The sequence below is a fragment of the Mus musculus genome, chromosome 7, assembly GCF_000001635.26.
Source record: "Mus musculus strain C57BL/6J chromosome 7, GRCm38.p6 C57BL/6J".
Lineage (NCBI taxonomy): Eukaryota > Metazoa > Chordata > Mammalia > Rodentia > Muridae > Mus > Mus musculus.
Genome location: NC_000073.6, coordinates 122,968,326 through 122,995,815, shown reverse-complemented (window position 1 = coordinate 122,995,815; position 27,490 = coordinate 122,968,326). Strand labels below are relative to the sequence as shown.

Here is a 27,490-nt window from a genome sequence, read left to right as displayed (position 1 = left end):
TGGTTGCTGGGATTCGAACTTCTGACCTTCGGAAGAGCAGTCGGGTGCTCTTACCCACTGAGCCATCTCACCAGCCCAAGTTTGGAAATTTCTGTATCTTGATTTAAATAACTATCTCCATATAAAACCCAGGCTTTAAGACAAATCTCCTGGTCTCTTCTTTTGGAAAAGAGAAGGCAGGGAAAGACTGAGACAAAGAGACACAATGTTTTTCCTTCTGGAAACTGAGCTGGCTAACTTTCGCACGCTGTGTCCTGCCATGTACCAATACAACCAAGTAACCTGTGGAAGGAGTACTGAGAACAGAGTCTGAGGGACTAAGGAAGGAGTACTGAGAACAGAGTCTGAGGGGCTAAGGAGACGGACGGCTCAGTGAGCAGGTAAGGGTGCTTGCACAGTGCAAGGAGTGAAGCCCAAATCCCCAGCACCCACACAGAAAGCCAGCTGTGGCCATGCAGGCCTACAATTAACCCCAGTGTTGTGGGGGCAGAGACCGGCAGATTACTGGGGCTCACTGTCCACCAGTCTAGCTCCAGTGTTACTCAAGAGTAAGATCGGGAGTGATAGAACAGGGTACCTGACATCCTCTTGGGCCTCTGTAAGCATGTATTCTCATAGACACATGAGCATACATACCAACATGGGCACAAATACAAAAAATGTAACTTATGTTTTCCTATGTTCCTTTCCCTCCCTCCTTCCCCAGACAGGTCTTGTTATGTCATGTGAACTGGCTTCCAACTCACAATCTTCTTGCCTCTGACTCCCTAACACTGGGTTACAGGTATGTGCTATACTTCTTAATAAACCGTTTTTTTTTTTTTTTTAACATACCTTCAAATGAGACTTTATTCTGCATCTGGTAGGAATTAAACCTGGGGCCTTACATAGGCAAGCAAGAAACTAACCACTGAACTGTAACCCCCAGTTCCCAAATTTCTTAAGGACAACTGCTAAACATTTATTAAGAGAAGGAAGGAGAGCAAATGACGTCTCCTTCCTCATCACTCCTGTGTTATTTCTTTGTATATTTCCCGGTGCTATGGGATTATTTTCCAAGAGTTTTAGCATGCTTACCTGTAACAGCTTCTTTCTCCTCTTCTAATTTGCTGTGGTGGAGAAACTAGGTACCCAAGCTTGTTGGAACTGTGAAAGGTTTAGAACAGGCCAAAAAAACCTGAGTATTTACTTGTCTTAGGTATAACGTATCATTATTACATTACATTACAACCTATCAGTGCACACACTTTAAAGTATCTATTTTAACTTGCTTTGAAAACTTTCCTAATTTTAAACTCTTAAAAGTTGTTCCAGAGGAGATCTAAGCAAATATTATATTTACTTAAGACAAAGTTAACGTAGTCTTGAGTATTTTCTGTATTTTCATTAGCACTATACACAATATATAAACTTAGTGTTTAGAAAAGAGCCCTTTAGTTTGCAAGGCTCTATGTAGGTTTTTACATGCTTAAGTAGAATACTTTTTGAGTGCAAAAAAAAAATGAGAAAATGTGGGTTGAAGAGAAACCTACACCCTCACAGCCCTGGACCCAGTAAACGATGCCAACTCCAGTATGTCTCCCTACATTCAGACACAGGCGCACCTGTCTCTAAATTTCATATGCTTGCTAATGACATAGTCTACTAGTTTCTCATCAGTCTATTTTCTCTACAAGAAATCTGGTTTATCTTTTCAAACAAAAGAAAACAAAACTTAGGATGGAAGTTTCAAAGAAATGTCTTCGTAAGTCAGAATATTAATTTAAAAAAACACTTCAATGCATGTGCATGAGCGTGTTACCTACATGTGTGCCTGTGTACTCAGTACATGTGTGTCTGTGTACTTGGTACATGCAACGGCAGCTGCAGTTTCAGAGGAGAGCATTAGATACCCTGGAGCTGAGTTACAGGTAGTTGTGAGTGCTAGGAACTGAGTCCAGGCCCTCTGTAAGATGGAAGCTCTTAGTTACTTAGCCATCTCTCCAGCCCAAATCTAATCATTTTTAACGCCATAAAGCATCTTCTGTGTGTCAGGTGAGAAAAATCATATCCTGTAGATTTTAATAACAAGTCAGGAAAAACATGGGGAACTTTGTGTGGTAGACACTATTCTTACAATGTATTTATTTACTAAATTGAAATTTGATCATCCAAATTCAGACAGAAAAAGAGTTCAACCATTTATGAAAGTTAAGAGTCTAGAAAACTACCGGGCGTGGTGGCGCATGCCTTTAATCCCAGCACTCGGGAGGCAGAGGCAGGCGGATTTCTGAGTTCCAGGCCAGCCTGGTCTACAGAGTGAGTTCCAGGACAGCCAGGGCTACAGAGAAACCCTGTCTCAAAAAACCAAAAAACTGGAAAACTTAAATATGGGATCAACTTACTAATATGAAGTCCTTTCATGATCCAAATGTTCTAAAGGCAGAAAAGGACTTAAAAGTTTGTATTTCACTGTTTTAGAAAAGAATTACAAAGTGACCTCTGAAATGGGTTTAAAGTTCATGAGCCCACTTAATGTGGACTTCTTTTGTTGAGATTTTCAGATAGAAATCTGAAATATTTGTAGATATAGCATAAAAGTACTGAAAGAATTAAGGGTGAACATATAAAATGTGGTTAAATGCTGGCACACGCCTTTAATCCCAGCACTCGGGAGGCAGAGGCAGGCGGATTTCTGAGTTCGAGGTCAGCCTGGTCTACAGAGTGAGTTCCAGGACAGCCAGGGCTACAGAGAAACCCTGTCTCGAAAAACAAAACAAAACAAAAAAAAGTGGTTAAAATGTGGTCTATTTTATTGTTTCTTTTTAAACCATAAAACATCTAACTTTATAAAGTTAAAATTTATTGAACCAGTCAGAAAAAATGCTATGTTTAGTTATTAGATCTAAACTGGATAAAATTAATCATTACGCATCCAGTGCCACTGTGACTCGGAAGGCAGCTCCTGTTGAGAATGCTACAAGCATTTACCTAAGATTGTAATACACATAAGGGGTCAATCAACCTAGGGGAGGTCAGTCAACAGACTGAGTAGCTCTGGGGAGTCAAAAGTGACAGGCTGGGGACAAAGCCCCAGGGCAGACTATGTCCCTAGCTGAAGTATTCCCTGTGTTGAAGCCCCGCACGCACTCAATTCCTAGTAACACAGATACCATACACGCAGTTTACGCATGTGTACAGTTTCCCTTGTATAAATGTCAGGGTCTCAAACCAAGTGTTTCAAATATCATTATCTTCAGAAAATAATTCAACATATAAATCTGAATGTGACATAGCATCCGGCAAGAGCCGGTCTAACTTGGCGCCGCCTCTTAGTTCCAAGGCGAGTGTCTAAGGTTACTCTGAGCATGTATGTACTTACTGCTCCCAGCCTGGCCGGCCACCACCTGGACGAGCAGCATTGATTCTTACTGGGCCTTACAAATGAAACAAACAAAAACAATCAATAAGAAATTCAATGTTAATTATTTCCTAAAGGGGAAAAAAATCCAAATCAAAACTAATTTTACTCACCAGTTGTGGGAATCAACTGTCCATGTAATAATGACTGTCCCAACAAAGATGGAGTTCCAAGGACTGGTACCTGGTACCCCTTTAGGAGTAATCACACACACAAAATAGGAATAGTTAAAGTTTTAAAAAGTCAAAGCAAAAAATCTTTTTAAATGCGTATTTGTAAAAAAAAAACAAAAAACAAAACAAACAAACAAAAACAAACAAGTCTAGATTTTCAAGGCAGTAAAAATCTACCTTTTCTTCCATAAGAGCAGTAATAGCAATTGAAGAGGCTCCCTTTGAATGTTCTGATGTAAGGGCGGCAGCTGGCAATAATTTATTATCAGAATCCCTAGAAAACAATGTACCATAAGAAAACGTTACCATAGTGGATGATAACGAGTAAAATGACAACATTCATCAATACTGCTTATCTATTATATATATCCATACCCAGCATGAGTTAGTGATGATGACCATATCTGAGGAAAGTCAACGGTCTGGGCTTGTAAAAAGCTCTTTAAGCATAACGTAAGAGGTGTGGCCAGTGGGAAGCTTTAGCAGGAGGTATTCCATGCAGACCTAACAATGGAAATTCGCTCCTCAGATCCTCCAAGACGGCACTAGAGAGCCAAGTCCTTACAGTTGCCCTCTCTAGCTCTACCCACACAGCTGGGGCCACTACACTCCTGCATATACACTAAAAATGACGGGATTGCCTAAAAAAACACTACGTATGAAACATGATAGAAAAATAGGTGCAGAAATATAAAACGTCAAAATACTGCTACCCTTTAATATGCTTCCTCATGTTGTTGTGCCCTCCAACCATAAAATTATTTGTTACTACTTGTTATGAATCATAATGCAAATCTGTTTTCCAATGGTCTAGGCAACCCCTATGAAAGGGTGAGTCAACTTCCAAAAAGGTTTCAACCCACAAGTTTAGAACCAACCACTGCTCTAAGATAATCCTTTGTATTTTCTTAATGATTAAATAAAAGCTAACCTAGAATAGTGGGTTATCTTGTATGTATAAAGATTTCACCTTTAAAATTTTCTTTCAGTATGTATGAAACAGGACCTGACACCTGTGTTTTGAAAGTTAGCTGATTTTTAAAAAAGATTTATTTATTTTATGTAAATGAATGCTCTATCTGTATGTATGTATGTATACCTGCATGTAGGCCAGAGGAGGGCATCAGATCCCATTACAGATGGTTGCAAGCCACCATGTGGTTGCCTGGAATTAAACTCAGAACCTCTAGAAGAACAGACAATGCTCTTAACTGCTGAGGCATCTATCTCTCCAGCCCCAAAAGCTGGCTAATTGTTAAGAGAATGTATGTGTTAGTGGACCACAAAATCCACGTTTGCTTTCAAGAGGTCACAACTTATTCCCCGGCCCTTGTCCCCTTTGGTCTTTCGAGACAGGCTTCTTCTGTGAAGGCCTGGCTGTTCTGGAACTCAGAACTCCTCCTGAGTCCTGCGCTGCCACTGCTAGGCTGAAATTTAGCATCTGAATAAGCACAGGGGTCCATTAAAGAAGGTAGCACTTCAGGAGCTGGAGAGACAGATTGGTGATTAAGAGCATCACTTGCTCTTCTAGAGGACCCATGTTTTAGTCCCAGCACTCATAACAGCTCACAATCAGTTGTCTACAACTCAGTTCTAAGGGTTCCCAAAACCCACCCCCTTTTACCACTGTAGACTTAGACATATACGCAAACCATACACTCATACACATAAAATAATAAAGGTAGAAAAAAAAATGAACTTTTAACTTAGCAACCAGGAGGCAGTCAGAGGTAAATCTCTGAATTGAGAGGCTAGCTTGGGTCTACATAGTGAGACCCTACCTCAAAAATAATATTATAAAAAAAACCAAAAAAACGACACCACTGACCCTGTTTTTAATAATAAGAGAGAAAGACTTACCGAAAAGGTCCATCCGATTTTTCTGAGTGGACTGATATAGACACGGTTGCAGTTATATCAGGTACTGGAGCTGGGGCAGAAGATGGATTTCCAGACACAGAAGGAGCCAGGGCAGATGGATTTGAAGTTAATGAAGATATAGAGGGAGCTGAGTGAGCGGAGGACGATGTCACTGGAATCATCAGAGGATCCTGCTGTCTTGATATGGGAGATCTCATCAGAGGCTGCAGGTTCCGCTGCATGAGTGGTCTTGGTGGTGGTACTGGGGGTGGGGGTGGAGGTAACTGTTTTCGTAGTCGTTTTGTATAGCCAGTTTCATTTTTAAAGTTATTAACAGCCTATAGACAAACATAAAAATGCAGAATATGTAATATATCACTCATTTAAATGGGTTCAATCAGTAAAAATGCTAAAGATACTATTGTGTAAAAAAGGGTACAAAAAGCTACCTGTCGTAAAAACTTGTTGGCAATTAAAGCATCAGGAGAAACATCATTTTGGTGACATGTTGGACATGTATGTTCATCTGACTCCAAGAGTGCTGTTCTTATACCTATATAAGATAAGATGTTAAACACGAGCTGGCACAGTAGCAACTTGGTGTTGACATAATGAGTTAATGACACCTTCCAGGCCTAAGTCATGAAACTGCCTGTTTCAAAAACAAACAAACAAATAAACAAACAAACAAAGGAAAGTAACTTTACTGACAAGAAGGGTCTGACCCTCTGGAATTGGAGTTAAAGATGATTGTAAGCTGCTATGTGGTACTGGGAACTGAACTCGGGTCCAGTGAAACAGCAGCCAACATTTAATAGATGAGCCATCTCTCCAGCAACAAATGTTTTTTTGAGACAAGGTCTCACTATGTAACCCAGGCTGGCCTTGAACGCAAAGATTTCCTCCTGCCTCTACCTCCAAGTGTTTGAGTTAAAAAAAAAAAAGGGTCACCATATATGGACCTCAAACAAATGTTTAAATAGACAGAAAATGCATTAACAAATACTCTTCTTTATTAAGCTAGCAATCAAAATATTATACAAAAAAAAAAAAACAAAAACAAAAAAAACCCCCGAAAAAACAGAACTAAGTCTACAGAAGAGTGAACAAACATTTTACATGCCTTTAGTTTTTAAAATGGTTTAACAAAAACTAGGCATTAAAAAACAAAACAAAGTAAACAAAGAACTAAATGGGGTCAGTGGTGGTGAAGAGCACTTACTGCTCTTACAGAGGACTGGGGTTCAGTTTCAGCACCTACATGGCAGCTCACAGTTGTTTATAACTCTAGTTCCAAGGAATCCACTATATCCTGCTCTGTGGCTTCCAAGTCACCAGACACATATACAGTACAGAGACATATAGGCAGGCAAATCAATCTTGCCTCTCTCTCTTACACACACACACACACACACACACACACACACACACACAATCTAAGGGTCTTGTTAAAAAGTAATGATAGAAGATCAGGGCAGAAATTTAATTGAAGGCCAGCTTAAGCTAAAAAAATAAGTAAATTAACAAAGGCAAAAAAGACAGTTATTAAAAACAAGCATCCATCCAAACATGAAAGGCACATCTTTACAAGGGGTCCCAGTCTCTTACATTCATCACAGTAACTGTTTCCACAGCAGGGAATGACCACAGCATCAGTCATGATGTCTTTGCAGATGAGGCACAAGAGCTCGTCTGGGATAGGATCATCTTCTTCTGAAGATGATGATGGCTCCTCTGGTAAGAAGGGTGGTTTCTCTTTCTTCCCGATTGCATAGGCCTCTCTGTAAAAGACAGTTTGGGCATTTAAGATTGTCAGGAGGTAAAGAAGCCATGCTCTATGCTCAGCTATACTGTATCATAACAGGAAGACAACTTCAGTACAATGACTGCTTACACAAGCATGTCCTTCAATGTTATATCTATCCAACATAGACACAAAACAGAACTATGAATAATTAAACAAAGGTAAAGAGACACTTAAAAGAAACTAAAAGGATCTTAGAATCCTTAACTCTAGGAAGTAAAGGCCAGGGGTACATGTTAAGCTACCAGAATTTCTATGTGCCAACCAGACAGAATTTGAACTAGAAGCATACCCTAAATCACAATTTTCCTTTACTAAGTGTTTCTTTAAAAAAAAAAAAGTCAATCAATCAAACAAACCAACAAACAAAAACCAACAGCAAGAAGACCAAAAACACCTTCTCCCACATTCTAGCATTCTGTAACAGCCATGCAGGCACCAAACTAATGCCACATGATGGAAACTGTATTATCTATAACCAGGTCTTCAACCCAACTATATAACCAATCATCTGCCTGTAACTACTTTAAAAGATTAGTCTACTTAAGTCAATTAAACATGATTTAATGATCATAATACATTACACAAATATGAAAGAACACATTATTACACATTCTAGGTCCAGTGTTTTTGTAGAAATGCATTCCCCAGGAGTGGTAGGAATTAAATATATTTAAGAACACACAAAAGTTATTCTCAGACTTGCCTCTGCTGCTTCTACAACCCCCCACTTCTCCATACTCAAAGCTGTAGCCCATAGGACTTCTTAGAGAAACCTTTGTTCATTAGAACAGGATGGGCTCATCTCAGTGCTGAAATGAAATAGTCTCACTGGATGGAGGAGGGTACCTGAGGTGTGTTATTTGTGTTGCAGCTGCTCCATAGACATCACCACGATTCCACAAATAAGTATCAATTTGCTTATGCCCCATTGTTCCCAATTTGTGAAAGAGGAGTCTCCCACTGCCCAAGAGAAAAGAAAAAAAGGGAAAAACAAAAAAGAGGGAGGGGAAGAAAACAGAGGATAGAAAAAGAAACAGAAGAAGAGTCTGAGTTGCTTATCAGTGGTGTTAGTGGAAAGAGTGAATGTTTCATTTAAAATATTTGGGCTCCCATCTCTCCCCAGTATGGGCTGTGTGTCTGACACAAATGGGCTTTTCTCCCCCAGGACTCAAAAGCAATGAATTATTAGTTAGGCTTCACAGGTGATATTAACTTTTCCAAAACAAACTTCTATTTTTTTTAAAGAACTTTTACATGATATAGATGAAGCAGTCTGCTCTTAAATTGACTGCAAAAATCAATTGCAATTTAAAATTGTTCCACAGCATTTATGACATGTCTCTGAATCAGACAGATATAGCATCACAACAGACTGCTATAAGATGAACCACAGAGAACTCAGGATGGTGGCTGATGAAAGCAGAGGAGTGAGCAGAGCCTGTGAGTGGGGCTGGAGTGGAGGGACAATCATTCTTCTTTGCAAACCATCTGAATATTCAAGTACACAGACTTCCCTAAATGCTACATCTTTTCTGCAGCAACCCTATCTGCTAACCATGCTACATCTCAACATTTGTGTGCAAAGCCAGGAAACCAATCTGCCTCTTAGAATATGGACACCTAGCCTCTCAAGTGGCATTACTCAAAGGATATTCTCAGATCTCAACTTTGTGATCTTCTGGAAAGCTAGTTTAACAAAGCAGAATCAGGATTTTACCACAATTTCTAAATAAAAACTGGAGGTTCCTGGTAGAGAATCTAGAATCACAGCCTAGAGAAACACTTAAAATATACCTGTGTGTTCAAGCTGTAGAAGATAGTAAAAGAAAGTAGCCAAGTACATTACTAAGAGCAGATCTCTATGTATAAGACTCTAAGTTGAATCAGACCACCAGATTCTTCTGTTTGTTCCTTTGTTAAACACTGGCTTATAAGGAACCCAACAAAACAGTTCAGCATGTAAACAACCTGTCAGACTTCCTACAAGAAAACCAGCTCCACAAACTTGTATTGACCGCCACAAAGGCACAATGACACACACACACACCCTAAGAAGGAAAAAAAAAAAAAACTGGCTTAAAAATACAATCTAGAAGTATATTAAAAACAAGCACCAAAGACTGGTCTGGTGGTGCACATATGTAATACCAATAATAGGAAGGAAGGTGGAGGCAGGATGAACACATAATGAGGCTACCTTGAACTACAAACTCTTGTTTCAAAAAGAAAACAAAAGAGCACTAAGGCACTGTGGAAAGCTGGCTGAGCTAATAATGACTTATAAACCAAGCCTACTTTAGACTGAAGATGAAGTGATATAGCTAAACCTAGCCAAGTGTCCTCAGTGTCCTTCAGTACTGCTGCATTTAAACTGCCTTGCTACCTTACTGTACTTTCACTCCTAAACGCCTGCCTGTATCTCACAATGATTACATGTTTTATTCACTTAGGAAATGGAAACATCTTATGTTAAGAAAATGTAGGAACATGTATGAGAATGAGGAAGAAAGAAATGACAGAAAGAAAAAAATTGGAAGACTACAAGGGAAGTGGCACTCACTAATGACAAAAGTCCCCAAATTCATTTGAAATTTGCATAAATGGAGCAGACTGCAGCCTCTCAGAATTAACACAGAAATGTAACATGTGGAAATGAACAATTCTGGAATGGAAACTTCCCAAGGAATCCGAGTAGCCAAGTTACAAGCCCAAGTCTGAAACACTATACCCTGGGACTGCCTGGTCCCCACAGGTCACAGCTAAGTTGCATACTTACGCATCTATAGTTGGTATTGCATATTTTCCAGTGTTTGTAAGCATTGCACCTTTCATGTTAGGATCTTTCACTTCCATCATAAAACTTCTAGGAATTCCAGTGCTCTTTTTGATCCTAGGACCAGATTCAAAGTTCTTATCCTATTTGGAGGAAGCAAGAGGAAAGGAGGACAGAACAGTCTTTAGTCATGTCTGCCAACAGCTCATACAGCGCTTCTCACTGAGTTTTACTTGTGATGCCTCCCCACAGAAACTCAGTTATTTCCCAGCAACTGCCATGTGAGCTAAGTACTCATCAGCTCTCTTTCAGAGAAAACAAGACTTAGGGACAAGGAACATGCTCTACTCAACAAGACAGCCAAGGCTTGGTCCTGGCAACCTAGACTCCAGAAGTTGTGCTCATCTACCATCTTAATGGAAGAGAGTTTCACCATGGTAAATATAGTTAAATAATTCTAAGAAAAACTAGATGTATGTATCAGTTTCTACATGGAACTTACCCCATTTGTTGGGCAATTCTTAATATAATGACCAGGTTTACCACAACGAAAGCAGGTGTAAGATGGAGGTGGTGGACCTACTAGAGTTTTCTTCATGTAACTGAAAAGGAAAAAGAATTCATATGTACTCTATTAGAGACTTAGGAAAAATAATGCTTCTGATTGCGGGGGCAAACACACCCCAAAGTTCCTAGAGCATAACAGTATTCATGAACTTACTTGATTGGGTCGTATTCATGGCCAGACTGTGACATCATTGCTTTAATTTTGTCTTCTTCAGAAGCATTGGCTTCAGCCAGATTGGCAGTCTGTTTAACAGGTAATTATTTGACACACACATTAGAAACACATTAAGACCACACAGCAAAGACAACACACGCATTCTACACAGAGCAGCTTCTAAACGAGCTGTGCTTAACAACAGTAAGTACTGGGCATTCTTCCATCACTCTATGCTGTCTAGGGGAGCTTGGGAGGCTGCAGAGGTCTTTCTGGGGGATTCAAACCTTAGACCTTGTCTGTACCTTACATTAAAGGCCAGGCGAGATTAAAAGAAAACACATGTTAAATTTTTAAAAGATTTCAATTGTCACAGCACTGAGATTATAATTTACATTTAGAACTTGGAATGTAGGGTGGGGTAAATGACTTAACGTTACTATACACTACAAGTCAGAGGGCTTCTGGTTAGTGGTGTCAGCTTATACACTAAGTTCAAAGGTATGCATTAAGCATTCAAAAATTTAAACTACAGATATGAACTTTTATTTTTAATAAATATAAGTCTAGATATAAACAGGGTCTAAGGGAGTGACTTTCTAATAACCTGGATATTCAAGCACCTACCGCTCATACCAGTCACTCACTCACTGGGTTTTATCTTTACATTCATCCACAAAACAAGCAACCAGTTTTAACACTTTATTTTAATTTTAAATACACAGAATGCTTAATATTAACAGAACTTGGAACAACAGTAACATTTACAGAAAACTGATTACAGATGTTCAACAACTAATTTGTTTGAACCCAAACATTATTTTACAAATAGATTAAAAACAAAAACAAAAAAAAGAAAAAAGAAAAAAAAAAACAAAACAAACCCAAACCTCCAAACCTTCCCAACTCCTCCCAGTCAAGTAACAGCAGCAGAAAAGAGCAACCCTCAAACCCAGCCCTCAGAACACATAAACACAGACAGCAGGAACTATAAGCTGCCAAAGACATGACCTCTGTGCTAAACCACCTTACACTAGAAAATGACAGCATGGTTCATCCACTCTATTTAGGATAATTAATTTTAGTATTTAGTTTTCTTAGGACTAGAGCTTAAGTAGCAATTTGTTGTCAGGACATCTTTTAAGGATACATCCTAGAAAAAAGGACACAACCCACAACCAAGTCAAGGATAAAAGATAGGGACATCACTAAAGGATAACTTTTCATTTTCTCTTCTGATGTTGGCTGTTAAATCATACTTTTCATTTCTTGATAGTAGGGGGGAAAAAGATTTTCAGGAATCCTTTTGAGCCCTCAATTCTACCTGTTCTGGTCTTCTAAAGACACACCCTGCAATCTAAAATACACTGTCTTAAAAAAAAAAAAAAAAAAGAATCCATCGCTAGTGCTTTCCCAAACAGAAGATACACATTATCGAGCATAAATGTAAGCAACCTTATCAAACAACATGATGTATACAGTGATTTCAGGAGGGAACAATTTGGCCCTCTCCAAACATACACACTCATATTCCTGCAAACAGCATCATAAGTACATACTTAACACAATTCATGTAGTCTGTGTTCAAACAAATTACGTTGTTTAAAATTTTTCTAATGCAGACAGACTACAAGCCTAAAGCATAAAGAAACAACTGTACCACATTTAAAATATTGACCTTGGTGGGATCAATTAAAAATTTCAAGAATTAACCACACAATTGTCCATGGAAAGGAAATCTTCTGTTTTGGCTATTTAAAAAGAAGTCCACATAATTCACAGCCAAAACTAGGGGACTCCTCCAGAATTATGTTAGTTTCCAGTGTCTAATTAAACAAAATGGTGTAAAGGGGAAACAATGGTTAAGTGTCGCTTCTTGTGTTTCTTCAGTCTTGAAGGTGAGCATTATGCGGGGGCTGACCAAGGTACCCCTATCTTCTCAGGCCAGCACGGCCAAACAGTACATACAGCGCACTCACAAGATACATCCTCCCCACCCATCTTAAAAATACTGCTTCACATCTTTAAAATGTTATAAAAAGACTTATATTTTCAAGAATATATATATATATACCTTTGTAAGCTGGGCCAGAGAAATAGATGCAGAAGCGTCATCAATCTGTTCACAAAAAATTAAACACACATTCAAGGTCCACACTGAAAACAGCTACAAGTGATTATTTAGCCCCTAAAGTCACTTAATGTCAAATATTGGGCTTTTTCTTCTCTAAAGACTGTTATATTTTGTTTGAAACCTGAAAATATGCTTAAGCTATTTTATCTTTTTTTTTACATTTCATACCCAGTTTAAAAGTTTAATTTTATGTATATACAGTGAAAACTCAGAGGATAAAAAAAGTTGTGACTCAATACTACAATTTGAGTCCCATGTCTTTCAATAATCTCTAAAATCTGATAATGCTCACAACAATGTACAATGCAAGAGAATTAAAAAAAAAAAAAAAAGCACAACTCATTTTTTCTTTCATTGTAAAACCAAGCATCTCTTTGGGGCCCAGCTCACTGCTGTGAAGTTAACAGCTCCCAGGCAATCCCTACTGTTTTCCTTTTTCAACATTAACTGCTCAGTCTGTTTATCCTCCCTGTCTAACAGTTCCTCTGGTCAAGAAATCACAGGTTTCTTTATCAAAGCAAAAGACTGCTAAAGCCAACCCCACCCCCAATCCCGCTCCCCACAACCAAAGAAAGAAAAAGGAAAAAATAGGAAAGATAAACCAAAAAGGTACCCTGGGAAAATGTCAAAGAGTTGTCATACACAATGATAGAGTTTAGCATTTAGAGAAGTCAACTGGACAAGGATATATTAAGGACGATGTTAACATTTTTAAAGTTCTTTCACTTGATCCCATTAAATGATTTTGTTTTTTAAAAGGTGCTTGTCTGCATGTATTTTTAGTAATTAACTCTGGGTAAGATATCCCTAATCTCCTTATTTAGTGTCTTACTCAATGTTATAAGCTTCTCATATGTTACTGGTCAGAATTCTTTGGAATGGACAGACTTCAATAGGATACCTGTGTCAAGGAAAATGTCTTCAAATATCCTTCTATAAAGTACTAAAAACACAAAAACTAAAATCCATATAAATGAATATAAAGTCCTTTCCAATGTCCACTATAGAACAAATTCAATAAATACAAGAATTTATTTATTGTATTTACAATACAAGAATATTATTTATTGTCTGGCTAAATTTAAGGTATGTCTTAGCTAGCCTCAGTGGAACCTGCCAATGAAACTGAGGCAAGAGGACCACAAGTTCCAGAGCTCGGCTAAGTAGTAGGTTTAAGGTCAGCATGACCTACGTGGCAAGACTCTGTCTGAAAATAAATCTTACAAATGTCTTGGGTTTAGTCTGATGAGTATCATTACTAGGCTGTTTATCCAAAGAAATGGTTCTCTGCTCCACACTTAAGGACTGCAGAGTTCACTGAGCACTAAACTCACATTTCTAATGCATGACCACTAAAGCACAAGCAAGAGGTTTCTTGCTGACTTTCAAAATTGTTTACTTAAGGACTAATCTGAAGCAAAAATTAGGAAAAAATATAAGTATCCTTATTCATAAGGAAGTCTAAGCTACTCAAGTTTCTTTGTAGAGGGCTACATTTTAAATCTCCAGGAATTACAGACAAGGGTCTGAGTGAGCAGTTGTTGGCACAGTCAAATCTAACATAACACTGATGTTATCACTTTGTTCTCTTGTCCTTTTTCCCTTTTGCTTTCTCTTCCACTTCTTTTATTATGGACTTCTTGAGTTCAAAGTGGTTTCCCACACAAACTGCGTACTAATTATGGTTGTTCCCACCAAATAATCTCTATACTATCTAATGACCTTTTAATCTATGAGGTCAAATGTAGCAGGGCATTAAGAAATAAGTAAAAAAGTTCACAAAGTTTGGCTGAAAAATGTTAGCATTTATATTTCCTAAAATATAAAGTGACTTCTCAGTATAACTGTTAAATCTGCCACACTTAAAAGATCTTCAAAAAATAGTGTGTACTACAGAGTTCACTAAGATTAGCCCTCCTCTGTATCAGGGAGCAAGGGCCAGAAATCTGTTTATGCCATTATATGTGAATGAAACTAAAAGAACCCAAACAATGTAATCACAATGTTTAGTCAGCAAGAACATCTTAGCTTTGGAGTACCAGACCAACACGGAAGGAAGGATGACTAAGGTTTAGGGAATAAACGTAGTCATCTTTAAACCAGACTTGGCTTAAATTACCAAAAATGCACAGGGTATGTGGTGATCCACATGTGTTATACCAGCAATTGCAAGGCCGAGGCAGGAGGATTGCCATGAGTTCAGGCTGGCCTGGGCTGCATATCAAGTACCAGACCAGCTAGAGTTGTTACACAGCAAGACCTTGGTATCTTCAAAATAACAAACAAAACCCCAAAACGACCAAAAAAAAAAAGTTGAGCACGATGGTACAAGCCTACAGTCCCAGCACATGGGAGGTGAGGCAAAACTCAAGAGCTCAGGGGCAGCCTCCTATACAGAGGCCAGCCTGAGCTACAAGAGCCGAATCTCAAAATAAAAAACCCCCAAGTATATGAACATACTTTTCCTAATCACAAATTTAAAATTTTGTCCAGGATCTCTATTTTGTATATGTATACCTAAACCATCCTTATTTCTAAGTTATGAACACTAGTTAATGAACATGTTTCTGAGATCCTGAATGTCAACAAAGCACCCAAGGGGAAAAAAAATAAGAGACAACAGATTATGTTGTGTCTCCATCTCACTTCATTCTATCTAAAATTAAAACTGTTTAAGGCACTAAAAGGTAGAGAGAAATCTGAATAAGCTTACAATAAACTTCTTATAAATGTAATACAGACATGCCAGGGAACACACAAGGCTAAAAGAATGTTAACTTTATTTATGAACATGTGACTTGTGTTTATACACATGCTAATAAACAAAAAGGAAATAATTATTTTCAAGAAATAAAACTTCATCTGAATTAATTTAAATACTATATAAAAAAGTTTATACAAATGTGTTACATTAGCTACTACAGTCACCAGGACAGTTTTTCTAATTTGTGCTAGCATTTGGATACATAAAAATCAGTTTTAAACCAATCACCAGCAAAACAGAGACTTGGACAGTTTTTACAGCATTATGCTTTAAAAAACAAAAAACCCAAAGAGTAAAAAACAACTCCCCCTCCCCAAAAAACTCATTTATCCAAAAGTGGGGAAAACTCCAAAAACACTGACTTTTTAAACTCTGAATAACTGCATTTAGTTAGACAGGAACTAAAGCTCATATACTTGAGAGAACAAGTTCAAAGTTGAGATATTCTACTTATCATGTTCAAGATCCAATGATGCAAGGTTAGTGAAATGCCTCATACACAAATGTCAGTAGTATTTTAAAAGAGTAAAATGAAGTAGCAAGCAATACCCCTGACTTCTAAATGAAGATTTCAAATACTGTGTTTTTGTGTACAAGTATTAAGCCTGACCAGCAAAATGTTTATAGAGAACCATTAAATTTACAGACCCGTTAGGACAGCCCTGTGTTCTGCACCTGTCCCACAATTTAGAAGTGGTGCTTTTACTTAAAAGCTGTAAGTCAAAATAGTTTCATACTTTGGATTAATCTGTAATCATAAAAAGACGTTACCCCAGTTACTTATTGGGGGCTGCTTTTGGTACAATACAGCTTTTGTTGATCTGTAACTAGGGAAGCAGTGAGTGGTGTCTTCTGAGGAAGAGAAACTTTCTAGCTTGTGTATCAACTGTATAAGCCGTCAGAATCACTGACATGTTTATGCACTCTGGGCGGTGGAGATGCAATTTCAGTCTGTTCTGTACAAAGGCACCAAATAAAAGCAAAACTGATTCTAAGGCTGCATCAGAAGTCTCTCAAAAACTCTCTAGTACTATGTGTTTGCACTTGGAGAAAGGATCAAATAATGTTAAGTTCTGCATGCTGCTAATCCATTTCTGAGAGCCATCAATTAAGCAGGGAAAAAAACCTAATAAACTAAGTGAAACAACGTGGAAATGGCAAAATATACACTCCAAACAATTTTTTATTGCAAGAAACAAAAAGCACAAAACAGCCTGTACATACATACAAAATACTAACTATAGACAGACAGATGCAGAACATGTTGTCATGTTCTCAGTGTTAAACCTCCATCATCTAAGAAGGATCATACATTACTGTACAACAGTGCCATAGAGGGAGAGTGCTGCCATATTTAATAGGTAACAGTAGAGGGTACAAATTACCCATTTCTACAGAGTAACTGCAAATTATTCCACATTTATATCCATATTCAACTGAACTGTCATCAAAATACAATTTATTTACAGTGGGTGCTATGGTCAGTGGGTATTCTAAGTGAGTTACGTCACTGAAACATTATAAAGGTAAAAGCAATTGTGTAGAAAAAGGGTGATTGTGTTTTTACATACTGCTTTTGTAGTTCCCATCACTGGTTCAGTTCGACTTCTAAAAAATAAAACAGAAACAAAAACTAACATTAGCTACGTATGAATTTCATGGACATATGTGTGTATGTGTATACATCTGTGTGGGTATGTAGCCTCGTTTAGCCTAGGCTGGCCTTGAACTCACTCTACAGTCAAGGCCGGATCCTCTTGCCTCTCCCTCACAAGTGCTGGGATATGTGTGCATCACCATGTATTACTGACAAATAGCTCTAATTTTACATCTTGAGGAATATAATTTCTTTTGACAAAAAAAGCTTTAACAGAATTTCTGATATACAGAATAAGCGACTTTGATCACTATTTACTACTTTCAAAGGTTTATGGCTTAAGATACATTCATAGTTTCTTTTAAAAAAAAAAAAGGAAAAAAATTCCACATAGAGAAATTCTAAATTCTAAGTGACATATTAGTTATGACATATCACTTCTAAAAGGTACTGTATTTATAAACTTTGTTTTACTTATAATGGATTTAAAAAGTAGTCTTTCCCCTTTTTTTCATAAACCTAGATATAAATTTCTACATACCCAGTTTCTTAAGCAAACCACTGCTGGTACATTTATAAATAGGATCTCTGATAAACTTCAGTTCTCAAAACTAGCTTTCAAATTCAGATAATGATTATTTTAATTTAAAAAATATTTTAAAGTGGTGGCAAATGCTTTAAATTCGAATCCTCAGGAGACAGAGGCAAGTGGATCTCTTTAAGTTCAAGAACAGCCAAGGCTATAAACAGTTTGTGTCTCAAAACCCAGAAAAACATTTCAAAACAGTAAGCAAGTATTTAACAAAATTTAAGATGTCTGGAAAATACAACATAGTCTGAAAGTATTTTAATCCATTTCATGCTTATATATAATAGGACAAATTGTTGCTAGAACACATAAACAAACCCAAAGTTTCTTTAGCCTGAATAGACTAGAAGGGGGATCAGAAATGAGGTCATACTAAGGATTCCTGTAGAGAAATACTAGACAGCATCTAAGTTCACACATGATTTTGAACTACTGACAAAAATAACTTGAACTTGCTGAAACTGAGCATTTTATGAGGCAAACATTATCAAAAAATTCTATATAAAAAATAAGCAATTTTATATGAAACACCTTAAGATGGCCATAGACTTAAAATATTACTTTCCTCAAGAGTTTCTAAGTACCAAAAGAATTTCAGAGATATAATATTTGATACTTGTTTTTATTTATTACATTTAAAAAAAACCACAAAAAACCCAAGTCTTTCTATATAGCTATGTAGCCTTGGGCGTCCTGATACTTGCTATGTAGAATAAATAAGCTTGCTAAGTAGATCCTGCTTCTGCCTTCTGGGTATTGGGAGTAAGGCATGTGCCACCATACCCTGCTTGATACATGTTTTTTTAAAAAAACACATAGCAAGTGTAATTTCACACGAAGACACAGAAAATAATTCTACCTTATTTATGTATTTCTGCTATCAATATAAAACTTCTGAGATGACCATGCCCAGTGGTGAAGAACAGTAATTTCAACTACTCATGGGGCTGAGGTAGCAGGGCATCAAATTCAAAGTCATAAGAGCTACAGATTCAAATCTACCACCAGCAGCCTGAACAACAATTGGACCCTGTTTTGGAATACTAAAAGAAGAAAGGTTTATGGATGTGGCTCATTGGTAGGATGCTTAGTACAAGCAAGGGACTAGGGTTAATCCTCAGGACTGCATTAATAATAATGAAGTTGTTAAGGATATAGTTTTGTCTCTTTAATAAACACAAATTCTAAAATACTCCTGAGGATTGCCCTGATTTTATTTTAATAATAGGTATTCATCCTATGCCAAGCACTACTTAATTCTTCATACATACAAGAGTTAGAACAGTTATCCCTAGGTATTTATGGGATATTGGATGTAAGATTCTTAACTCTCATCCACCATAGATAAAAAGATGTAAAAGATCAAATCATTTACTTTCATATAAACTCTGCAATACCCTATACCTTAAAACATCTTCAGATTGCTTATATTTAAGAAAAAAGTGTTCTATAAGCAATTATGACTCTGGTGGATAGAAGTTCTGAGTAGTGTTGCCAGTTGCACTCATAACCCCTACTATAGAAAAAAAACCTGAGATGAGACAATTTATTCAAAGTCCCACTAGTATGAGGCAATAAATGAAGTCAAATATGAGCCTGATTCATGTTATACTTATGAATCTTATATACTCTATGGCCTCCAGGCCAAAACCCGAATTGATAAAAAGCTTATGTTGGCATTACTTAATACTAGTGATACTGTCAAATTATGTAAAACCGTCTTCTATGACACGATCATTTTTGTGGTGAAAACACTCCCTATGGAACAAAAATGTTTCTTAGTAATAGCTCCCTCAACTATAAACTTTGCCTACTTAGCAAGGGGGAAAATTAGAAAAGAAAAAAGCATCAAACTCCTACTGAAGTTTTCTTGATTAACATGATAAATTTTTAATACTAGTAAAATGTTTTAAAGCTTTTAATATAGGATATTTGTATAAATGCATGAGCTTTTATACTCACATAACATATGTCTTGCTTGTAGACTTGACACCTCCAATAGGAATCCTCCTGACAATCACAGATGAGTTCTTAGGAATGAGCGCATTGTCATCAGTGTATTCTGAAAACAAAGAATCAAATTCCTATTCAGGAGTCTCAGTACTCAGGAATAAGAAACTTCAACCAAACTTCAGTTTTATGAATATGAGAGCTTACAGTACAAGAACACCAACATTCACGTGTCTTGCATAGGAATTACTATTGTTAGACTCTCCCAGTCCTAAGTGAGCTCCTTCAACTGATACAATATGGTCAGTCAGGTCCTTGGCTCTAGAAGTGACTTTGAGTAACTCAAGTCCAAGCTCATTTAACCAAGTAATGCTTAACATACAAACTATAGGGTTCCTTGAAATGAATGGACCTCCCTAGTCCTTAAACATGAGCTAAATAGTAGTAACTTCTCTACCCCTGTTCTCATGTAGCTTACTCTAGAGAAGTTGGCCAAACATGAAATTATGATCTTTTGTTTTTAAAAATAAAGAATGGACAGTGGCTAACACTTTGGATAGAATGTTGTTCTAAACAAAGCCCCTCTTAAGGACTTAAGTTTGTAAATGAAAAGACTGGCTAGCCAGCCAGACTCACACAAGTAAATGAAAAGAATAGTTACTCAGAGAAAGAACAATGTGAGGAAAAACAAATGACACAAGACTGCAATGTTAAAGGAAATTAAAGAATGACATAAAATATTAAGTTTATACCATATACTGATTTATACTGCTTCCATGTAAAACAAGGAAATCACTGGTGGATTTTACGTGAAGTGATGACAATTTATACTGCTCTGATATTTTTGCATGGGAGACAAACTGAACAGAAACCAGATGAGTCACTAAGAAGGCTGCTGTGTGGTCCAGTGATAGCCAGCATTAGTAACTGTTGTGATGGCTGCTCATGGTACGAATATTGCAATGATGGTGAAAGAAGAACTACACATAAATTTCTACGATCACAGCTTTAGCAAGTGGATATCACTTTTTGAGCAGATCAAGAGGAGGATCTCTATAATTACAATAGTCTGTAAGAATGAAATTAAGTGAGCCGTAAGTATAGTAAAAAGAGTTAAGGAAACCATGAGTAAAATTATAAAAAAAAAAATTAAGAGATGCAAAAATCTCCCTTATTCCCACAATCTAAAACAAAGTGGGTCATCTTTGCTGCTTTCAATTATGTCACACATTTCAGGCTTTTAATCCGTTTTGTTACTTTTGGTCACCAAGCATTTAGTTATTCCTTGTTCTACAGCACATCACCCAAGCAAGAGTTCTTTCAGCTGTTGACTATTTCACAGGCATCCAATCAAAAATGATGCACTTTCCTAGATGTAGGCATGTAAGACTATCGTTATTTTGGACAGTTTCCAATCCCAAGCAAGATGAATAAGAAAAATCAGAATCAAAAAATTGGGGTATTTTAAGTTTAATAATTCTAGAACCCAAACTTAGGAGTGTCAAACATTTGGCTGTTTCTTTACGTTTAACAACCCTCAAGTGTATTCACAAAACTTTCAAAGACAACTTATTAGTTAGGTGGGGTAATGATAACATGCCTGTAATTCCAATACCCAGGCTGCTGAAGCAGGAGGATTGCAATTGAGTTCAAGGCTAACCTAGATTACATACAGCAAGATCTAGTTAGAACAAATGACAAATTAATTTGATCAACACACTGTACTACAGTAGTAAGGTCAGGTGCCCTAACGCCCTCAGATATAAGGTTCCTGCTGGCCAATTAGAGTATCTGGGGTTACAGGGTTCCTAAGCCCAAGCGTCCCTGACTTATAAATCCTTAACAAGTAGTTTCTTTAGATTCAAAAGGATTAGGGGCTGGAAATTTAGTTCAGTGATAGAGCACTTAACTTCACACCAGGAAGAAAAAACAAAAAAGCTTATCAGTGTATGTTTTGTCTAAAAACAGAGAAGTCATGGATAGAATGAAAAACAAGATGAATTTAAGGAACAGATAGAGTAAGGATAAAAACAAACAGAACCCCTTCATACTCAGCTTCCAAATCAACCAAGTTCAGTGTGAAATTTCCTGGACAGATAGAAGTCAATGTACTTTTGGTGGTGAGCCTAGCCTTCAAAAGTTTTCTTCAAAGACCATTTGGAATTCATTGTGAAATAAACACTCTAGAATCAAGCAGGATTAAGTCTAATTACCAAAAGTTCAGGGTTCTTGATACTGGATAGATTTCTATAGTTAAAGGAATGTTTTACAGAAACATGGTACATCAGTAACTTAAACTTCTAGACAATTTAAAAATTGTAAGTATTCTAACCATTTATTTTGCAACCTTTAATTCACTAGATGAGTCTAAACCAAGTAGAATTCTTATTCAACTGCCTTGTAAAACTTGGCCTATTTCTGTGCCTACAAGCATGCCTGCTGTCTGTGGAGCCAGAAGTCATCATCAGGGGCCCAGGGGACAGACGTTAAGAGTTTTGAGTTCCCCTGTGGGCACTGGGAACACAAATGGGGTCTTCTACAAGAATAATAAATCCTCTAAGGACTAAGCCATCTCTTCAGCTCCTTTCTGAACCCTACCAATACCCTCCCCTAACTGAGAAGAAAGCTCTCACAACTCTTCAATTAAGGGCAGCACAGAGAAGAAAGTGTGCTGTGAGGTGAAGACCTTCCCTGTATTTTAGGTTTCAGATTGTCGTCAGCTAGAAATAGAATGCAAAGTCACATGATGTCAATTTGTGGACAAGAATTTTTGAATCACAACTTACTCCAGTCAAAAAGCTGCCTTTAAATGTTGGTTGTCAGCAAGATGGAAAAAGCCTAGTTTCAAATGATTCAACTGTATGAATTGAAACCTGTGTAGATGATAATTAAGTGTCCAACATCCCCTAATTTCATTTATATCACCTTTCCTCTCATTCCTAAAGAAGCATTTTATAACAATGTAGCCAAAAATTCTTAAAAAGCCATGTGTTTTATAAAGTAAACTTTAACACTAAGGGCTGCCTTTGGTGGACTTAAGGTTTATTTCTTAGCTGCTTATATCATAAGCAACTTTTCCGCTTCCTAAGTAAAATTACCAAAAAATACAATTATCAAAATGGTACTTAAGGAAAACAGACAATATTCTTTTTTTTTTCTTTTTCTTTTTTTCTGAGACAGGGTTTCTCTGTGTAGCCCTGGCTGTCCTGGAACTCACTTTGTAGACTAGGCTGGCCTCCAACTCAGAAATCCGCTTGCCTCTGCCTCCCAAGTGCTGGGATTAAAGGCATGCGCTGCTGCTGCCGCCGCCACCACCACCACCACCACCACCACCACCGCCGCCCGGCGGACAATATTAGTATTATAATTTGCATGTCTGTACTACAAATGAAAAACTGGTCTTCTACCTGACAAGATTTAGTTGACCTACCACACTACAGACTATAGCGATGAGACCACACCCCAAAACCTCACCAAAAACCCTATCCCACACCTTTTATCAAATTTAGCTTGGTGGAACATGTCTTTGATACCAGCACTCAGGAGGCAGAGGCAAGCTGATCTGTGAGTCAGAGGCAAGCTGATCTGAGTCAGAGGCTAGCCTGATCTAAGTAGAGAAGGCCAAAAATTAAGACCATAACATAAATAAAACAACTCCATTTAGAACTCTCTTCTCACACTATCAATGAATGTTAGAAGTCTAACAGAGCCCATCCCATGAGCATTACTACCCTGAGAAAAAGAAAGCAAAACAAGTTTAGAGTCAGAGAAGACTGTGACATTGCCACCATTCAAGTCCCAGTACTATGATGTTTTCAGGGGTGGTGGTGCACCCCTTTGATTTCAGCACTCAAAGGCAGCAAGTCCCAGTACTATGATGTTTTCAGGGGTGGTGGTGCACCCCTTTGATTTCAGCACTCAAAGGCAGAGGCAAGAGATCCGAGTTCAAGGTGGCGCAACACCTTTAATCCCAGCACTAGAGAGGCAGAAGCAGGTGGATCCGAGTTCCAGGGCAGTCAGGACTACACAGAGAAACTATCAGAGAGACAGACAGACAGATGGGACCTAGACCCAATTACTTTTAAAATGAAGAGCTCAAATTTTATAACCAGTGGCTTACTTACATTCACACATGGTAGCATTCTTTTTAGAAAAACACACACACATATATTTTGGTGGTGTCGGATGAAGAGCCCAGGGCCTTGCACTTTGAAACTTTTCTGAACTGCTTAACAGTTAAGTGTGGTCTAACACCTGCATTCCCCACACTTGGGAAGCTCAAAAGGGGTTGTTGGGGTTGGAGGCCAGTCTGGGCTACAGAATATAACTTTTGAGTAAATATCACTAATTCTGGAATTACACCTCAGAGTGTTCACCTCAGAACATTTTTTTAAATACAAAACCAATTCCAGCACTAACTAAATCCTCAAAAATACCTTTTCTACAAGCAACCCCGTATAAATAAATAAAAGGCCAGTGGACAATTGCTATCAGCTTCAAAACGCTGCTAGATTAGCCAACAAGTTATATCTACTGCTGCTTTAACCAATAGGAAACCTTACACAGGCTTTCCTCTCCTGATGGAAAAACAAGTTAGGGAAAGGCCACAAGGCAAACACCCAACAGACTCAGGTAGCAACCCTTTTCTCTTTTCAACCCAATCCCACTGTTTAAAAAACTTTAATTAAGGAGGAGGTGGGGCCCCATTTTGAAAACCAGCCTGCTAGGTAAGACAGATCCCAGCATTCAGAAGGCCAGTTAAACTCCAAGGTCGGGTGCTGCAATCCTTGGCTATCAATGAAACTCTGTGTATGACAACGGGTAAGAATGGAGTTCAAGCCTGAAACAAGAAACTTAAAATACCAACCTTGACGCCCCCCCCTCCCCCCAATAAATATCTGCGGCCCGTGTGCCTCTTACCTTCTTTCGTCTGTGCGTTGGTGATCTGCAGATCGCTATCGGCAGCTTTCAGCTTTTCTCTCCCCATAATCTGCTTCTTTAAATCGCAGAGGGAGATATGGAGCCCATCAAAAGTGACGGTGTCGTAGTTGAGTTTAGAGGAAAATTTATAGTGCACACAGGACATTGTGGCAAAAGATTCCTAAGGTTCAGCGAGGAGACGTGGACACTCTCAATATATGTATATTTATAAACTTAAGAGCAAAATATGTACACACACAAAACACTCAAAAGACAACGAAGGACCCTAAGGCCTCAGATTAAATACCCCCCCAACCACAAGCGGGGGTCCGTGAGAACAATAATCCGGAACCCCCCGTACTCAGAATCGCTTCATGAGGGAGGAGCAAGACAGGAAAGGGGGCAATCGAGGATCCGCCAACCGGCACAATGTCACCCGGCTGGGTCCCACTCGCTCATGCTAAGGGCCGGCAGGAGACGGGGGCAGGCGGTGCAGTCAGTAGCGGTCAGTCCACACGTTAGAGTCCGAATGACCCCGCGGGGTCAGGGGTCCATAGCGGCCGCACCTCCCGGCTAGTCTCTCTCCGTGGATGGGGGTGACCCAGGCCCCGGGAGAAGGTTGCGGGGAGAGGGCCTAGGCCCGGAGTCCACGAGCGGCCTCTCGCCTCCTCCCGGCTTCCGGACGACCGGCGTCGGCGTCCCCAGGCCCAGGCCCCCACCGCACACACACCCTGGCGCCTGCTCCCCGGAGGCCACGAGCGGCCCGCGGCCTAGGCCGAGATCGCGCGGTCGGCGGAGGAGAGGCCTTCCAGCGGCCGCCCGGTTCGGCTCCGCCTCCCCCCCGCCGCCGCCTGACACAAAGCCGGTGCGGGGCCCAGCTAGGCCGCGAGGCCCTTCCTCACCACCCCGGGCCCCGGAAGGCGGCTTCGTTGGCCCCGGGGACACCACCGAGGCTGCCCGACTCTTCCTCTTGCTGCTCCTCGCGCTGCTCCCGCTCCTGTCGCCTCTGAGCCCACGACCGCGTCGGGAAGCCCGGAAACGGTCGGGCGGCGGCGAGGGCGTCGCTGGATTCCCTCTTTATTATTATTATTTTTTTTTTGTTCTGCCCCCCCAACCCCGGGCGCTCTCCGGCCCGCACCCTGCGCCGACGACACCTCCGCGCCAGGCACTATGGCGGACGCGGCCTGGCTTCGGGCGAGCGCCCCCACTCCGGGGTCTCTTAAGCAGGGACTGCACGGGCGGCGCACGCGAGGCGGGGCTTGGGCGTGCGCCGATAGGCGGGCCGGGGGCGGGGCCGTCTGCGTCACAAAGCGCACCGGCCCGCCCACGTGACCCGGCGCTTTGTGACTTGCGGCGTGGAACCTGAGGCTACGCGGAGAACAGGAGAAACTACGTGGGTCCGCAGAGAGGGGGAGGCGGACCGTCCCACCGGGCGGGTCTGGAAGGGGCGCTTAAGCGGCGGAGGCCCCAAAGTGCGGAGGGGGTGAACCGCGAATTCCACCCACGCACGAGTCTCATCACTGTGATGGCTGCTCACCAACTCCTCTCCTAACAGACTGTATACCCTGAGCTCTTCCAAAGCTGCTGGTGAGAATGGACCATCATCACCACCAGCAGCATCTTAAGAGCTGTGTCCGACTCTTACCTTGTACTAGGCACCGCGTTGACCGCTGATGTTTGCAAATTCTGGAGCCCAGTCTCCTAGGTCGGAAGTAACTCCGTTCTCCCAAAGACGCTGTCAGAGAATAAAGAATTAAATCCATGAGTATATTTCAATATTTAAGACCATGCCTGGCATATCTGTGCCTCAATACAGGGGGCCTAATAAATGTCAAATAAACAACAGCAAAAAAATATCTCCAATTTATAAGATAGAAACCTAAAGCCAACAGCCGTGCATTTTTCGAGTTTTCAAAGAAGGGAATGCTTGCTGGGTTGCAGGGTCCTCATTCCATTTTAAATTACAAAGTCCCTTAGGAGGGTTGGCATTCTTTTTCTCTTGTGGCATACGGGACATATTGCATTTATAAATTCATAAATAATAAAAATTAAAACTGTACAATTACTATCATTTACAGTGTCCAATGTCCAGCCTCTGAATTTTACAGGCTAGGCTCAAGGAAGTTCAGCAACTGAGAACAAAATCATACATCCAAGAGGTGGCAGAGTTTTCAGAAACTTCCTGAATGCTAACGCCCCAGATTCTGACTTGGTTTAAGTCAATCATCTTGTCAGAAACGCCTTCCTAAGGCCATCTTATTAAGATAGTCATCGATTTTGGCCTTTATTTTCTTCTTAACTGCAAGGAATATACCTGTTTGTTCTTCTGTTGTTTTTTTTTTTATTATTAATTTTCTTGTTTGGTTTTGGTTTTTGGTTTTTCCAGACAGGGTTTCTCTGTATAGCCTCAGCTGTCCTGGAGCTCACTCTGTAGACCAGGCTGGCCTCGAACTCAGATATCTGCCTGACTCTGCGTCCCAAGTGCTGGGATTAAAGGTATGTGCCACTACTGCCCGGCTTATTAATTATTTTTTTGCTTGTTTGTTCTGAGGTTTCACTATGTAGCCCAGACTGGTCTTGAACTCACAATCTTCTTACCTCAATTTCCAGAGTGCCAGAGCCGGGCAGTGGTAGTGCATGCCTTTAATCCCAGCACTTGGGACGCAGAGGCAGGCGGATTTCTGAGTTCAAGGCCAGCCTGATCTACAAAGTGAGTTCCAGGGCAGCCAAGGCTATACAGAGAAACCCTGTCTTTAAAAAAAAACCAAAACAAAAACAAAAAAACAGAGTGCCAGTGTTACT

The 27,490-nt window shown here is 39.4% G+C and overlaps 1 protein-coding gene and 1 long non-coding RNA gene across 5 annotated transcripts in view; one reads left to right on the top strand and one right to left on the bottom strand.

Moving 5' to 3' along the window:
* Positions 1 to 26,179, bottom strand: part of Rbbp6 (retinoblastoma binding protein 6, ubiquitin ligase) — a 32,936-nt gene extending 6,757 nt beyond the window's left edge. The window contains exons 1-14 of one of the 4 annotated variants that reach the window (XM_006507470.4): positions 24,689 to 26,179; positions 19,781 to 19,880; positions 17,204 to 17,240; positions 12,809 to 12,853; positions 10,735 to 10,823; positions 10,516 to 10,615; positions 10,017 to 10,156; positions 7,042 to 7,214; positions 5,883 to 5,986; positions 5,434 to 5,771; positions 3,751 to 3,847; positions 3,514 to 3,592; positions 3,362 to 3,416; positions 1,078 to 1,146 (exon numbers count right to left, since the gene is read on the bottom strand). In XM_006507470.4, coding sequence (XP_006507533.1) covers positions 1,078 to 1,146; positions 3,362 to 3,416; positions 3,514 to 3,592; positions 3,751 to 3,847; positions 5,434 to 5,771; positions 5,883 to 5,986; positions 7,042 to 7,214; positions 10,017 to 10,156; positions 10,516 to 10,615; positions 10,735 to 10,823; positions 12,809 to 12,853; positions 17,204 to 17,240; positions 19,781 to 19,880; positions 24,689 to 24,854 — 1,592 coding nt within the window. In that variant the 5' untranslated portion in view covers positions 24,855 to 26,179. Of the gene's footprint in view, positions 1 to 1,077; positions 1,147 to 3,361; positions 3,417 to 3,513; positions 3,593 to 3,750; positions 3,848 to 5,433; positions 5,772 to 5,882; positions 5,987 to 7,041; positions 7,215 to 10,016; positions 10,157 to 10,515; positions 10,616 to 10,734; positions 11,612 to 12,808; positions 12,854 to 15,632; positions 17,241 to 19,780; positions 19,881 to 24,688 lie in introns of those variants that run through there. The other 3 variants (NM_011247.2, XM_030242242.1, NM_175023.3) reach the window with 3 other exon arrangements.
* 4930413G21Rik (RIKEN cDNA 4930413G21 gene) lies at positions 25,357 to 26,758 on the top strand. The gene has a single exon (NR_045614.1). It is a non-coding gene; the product is annotated as an RIKEN cDNA 4930413G21 gene (long non-coding RNA).
* The last annotated feature ends 732 nt before the right edge of the window (positions 26,759 to 27,490 follow it).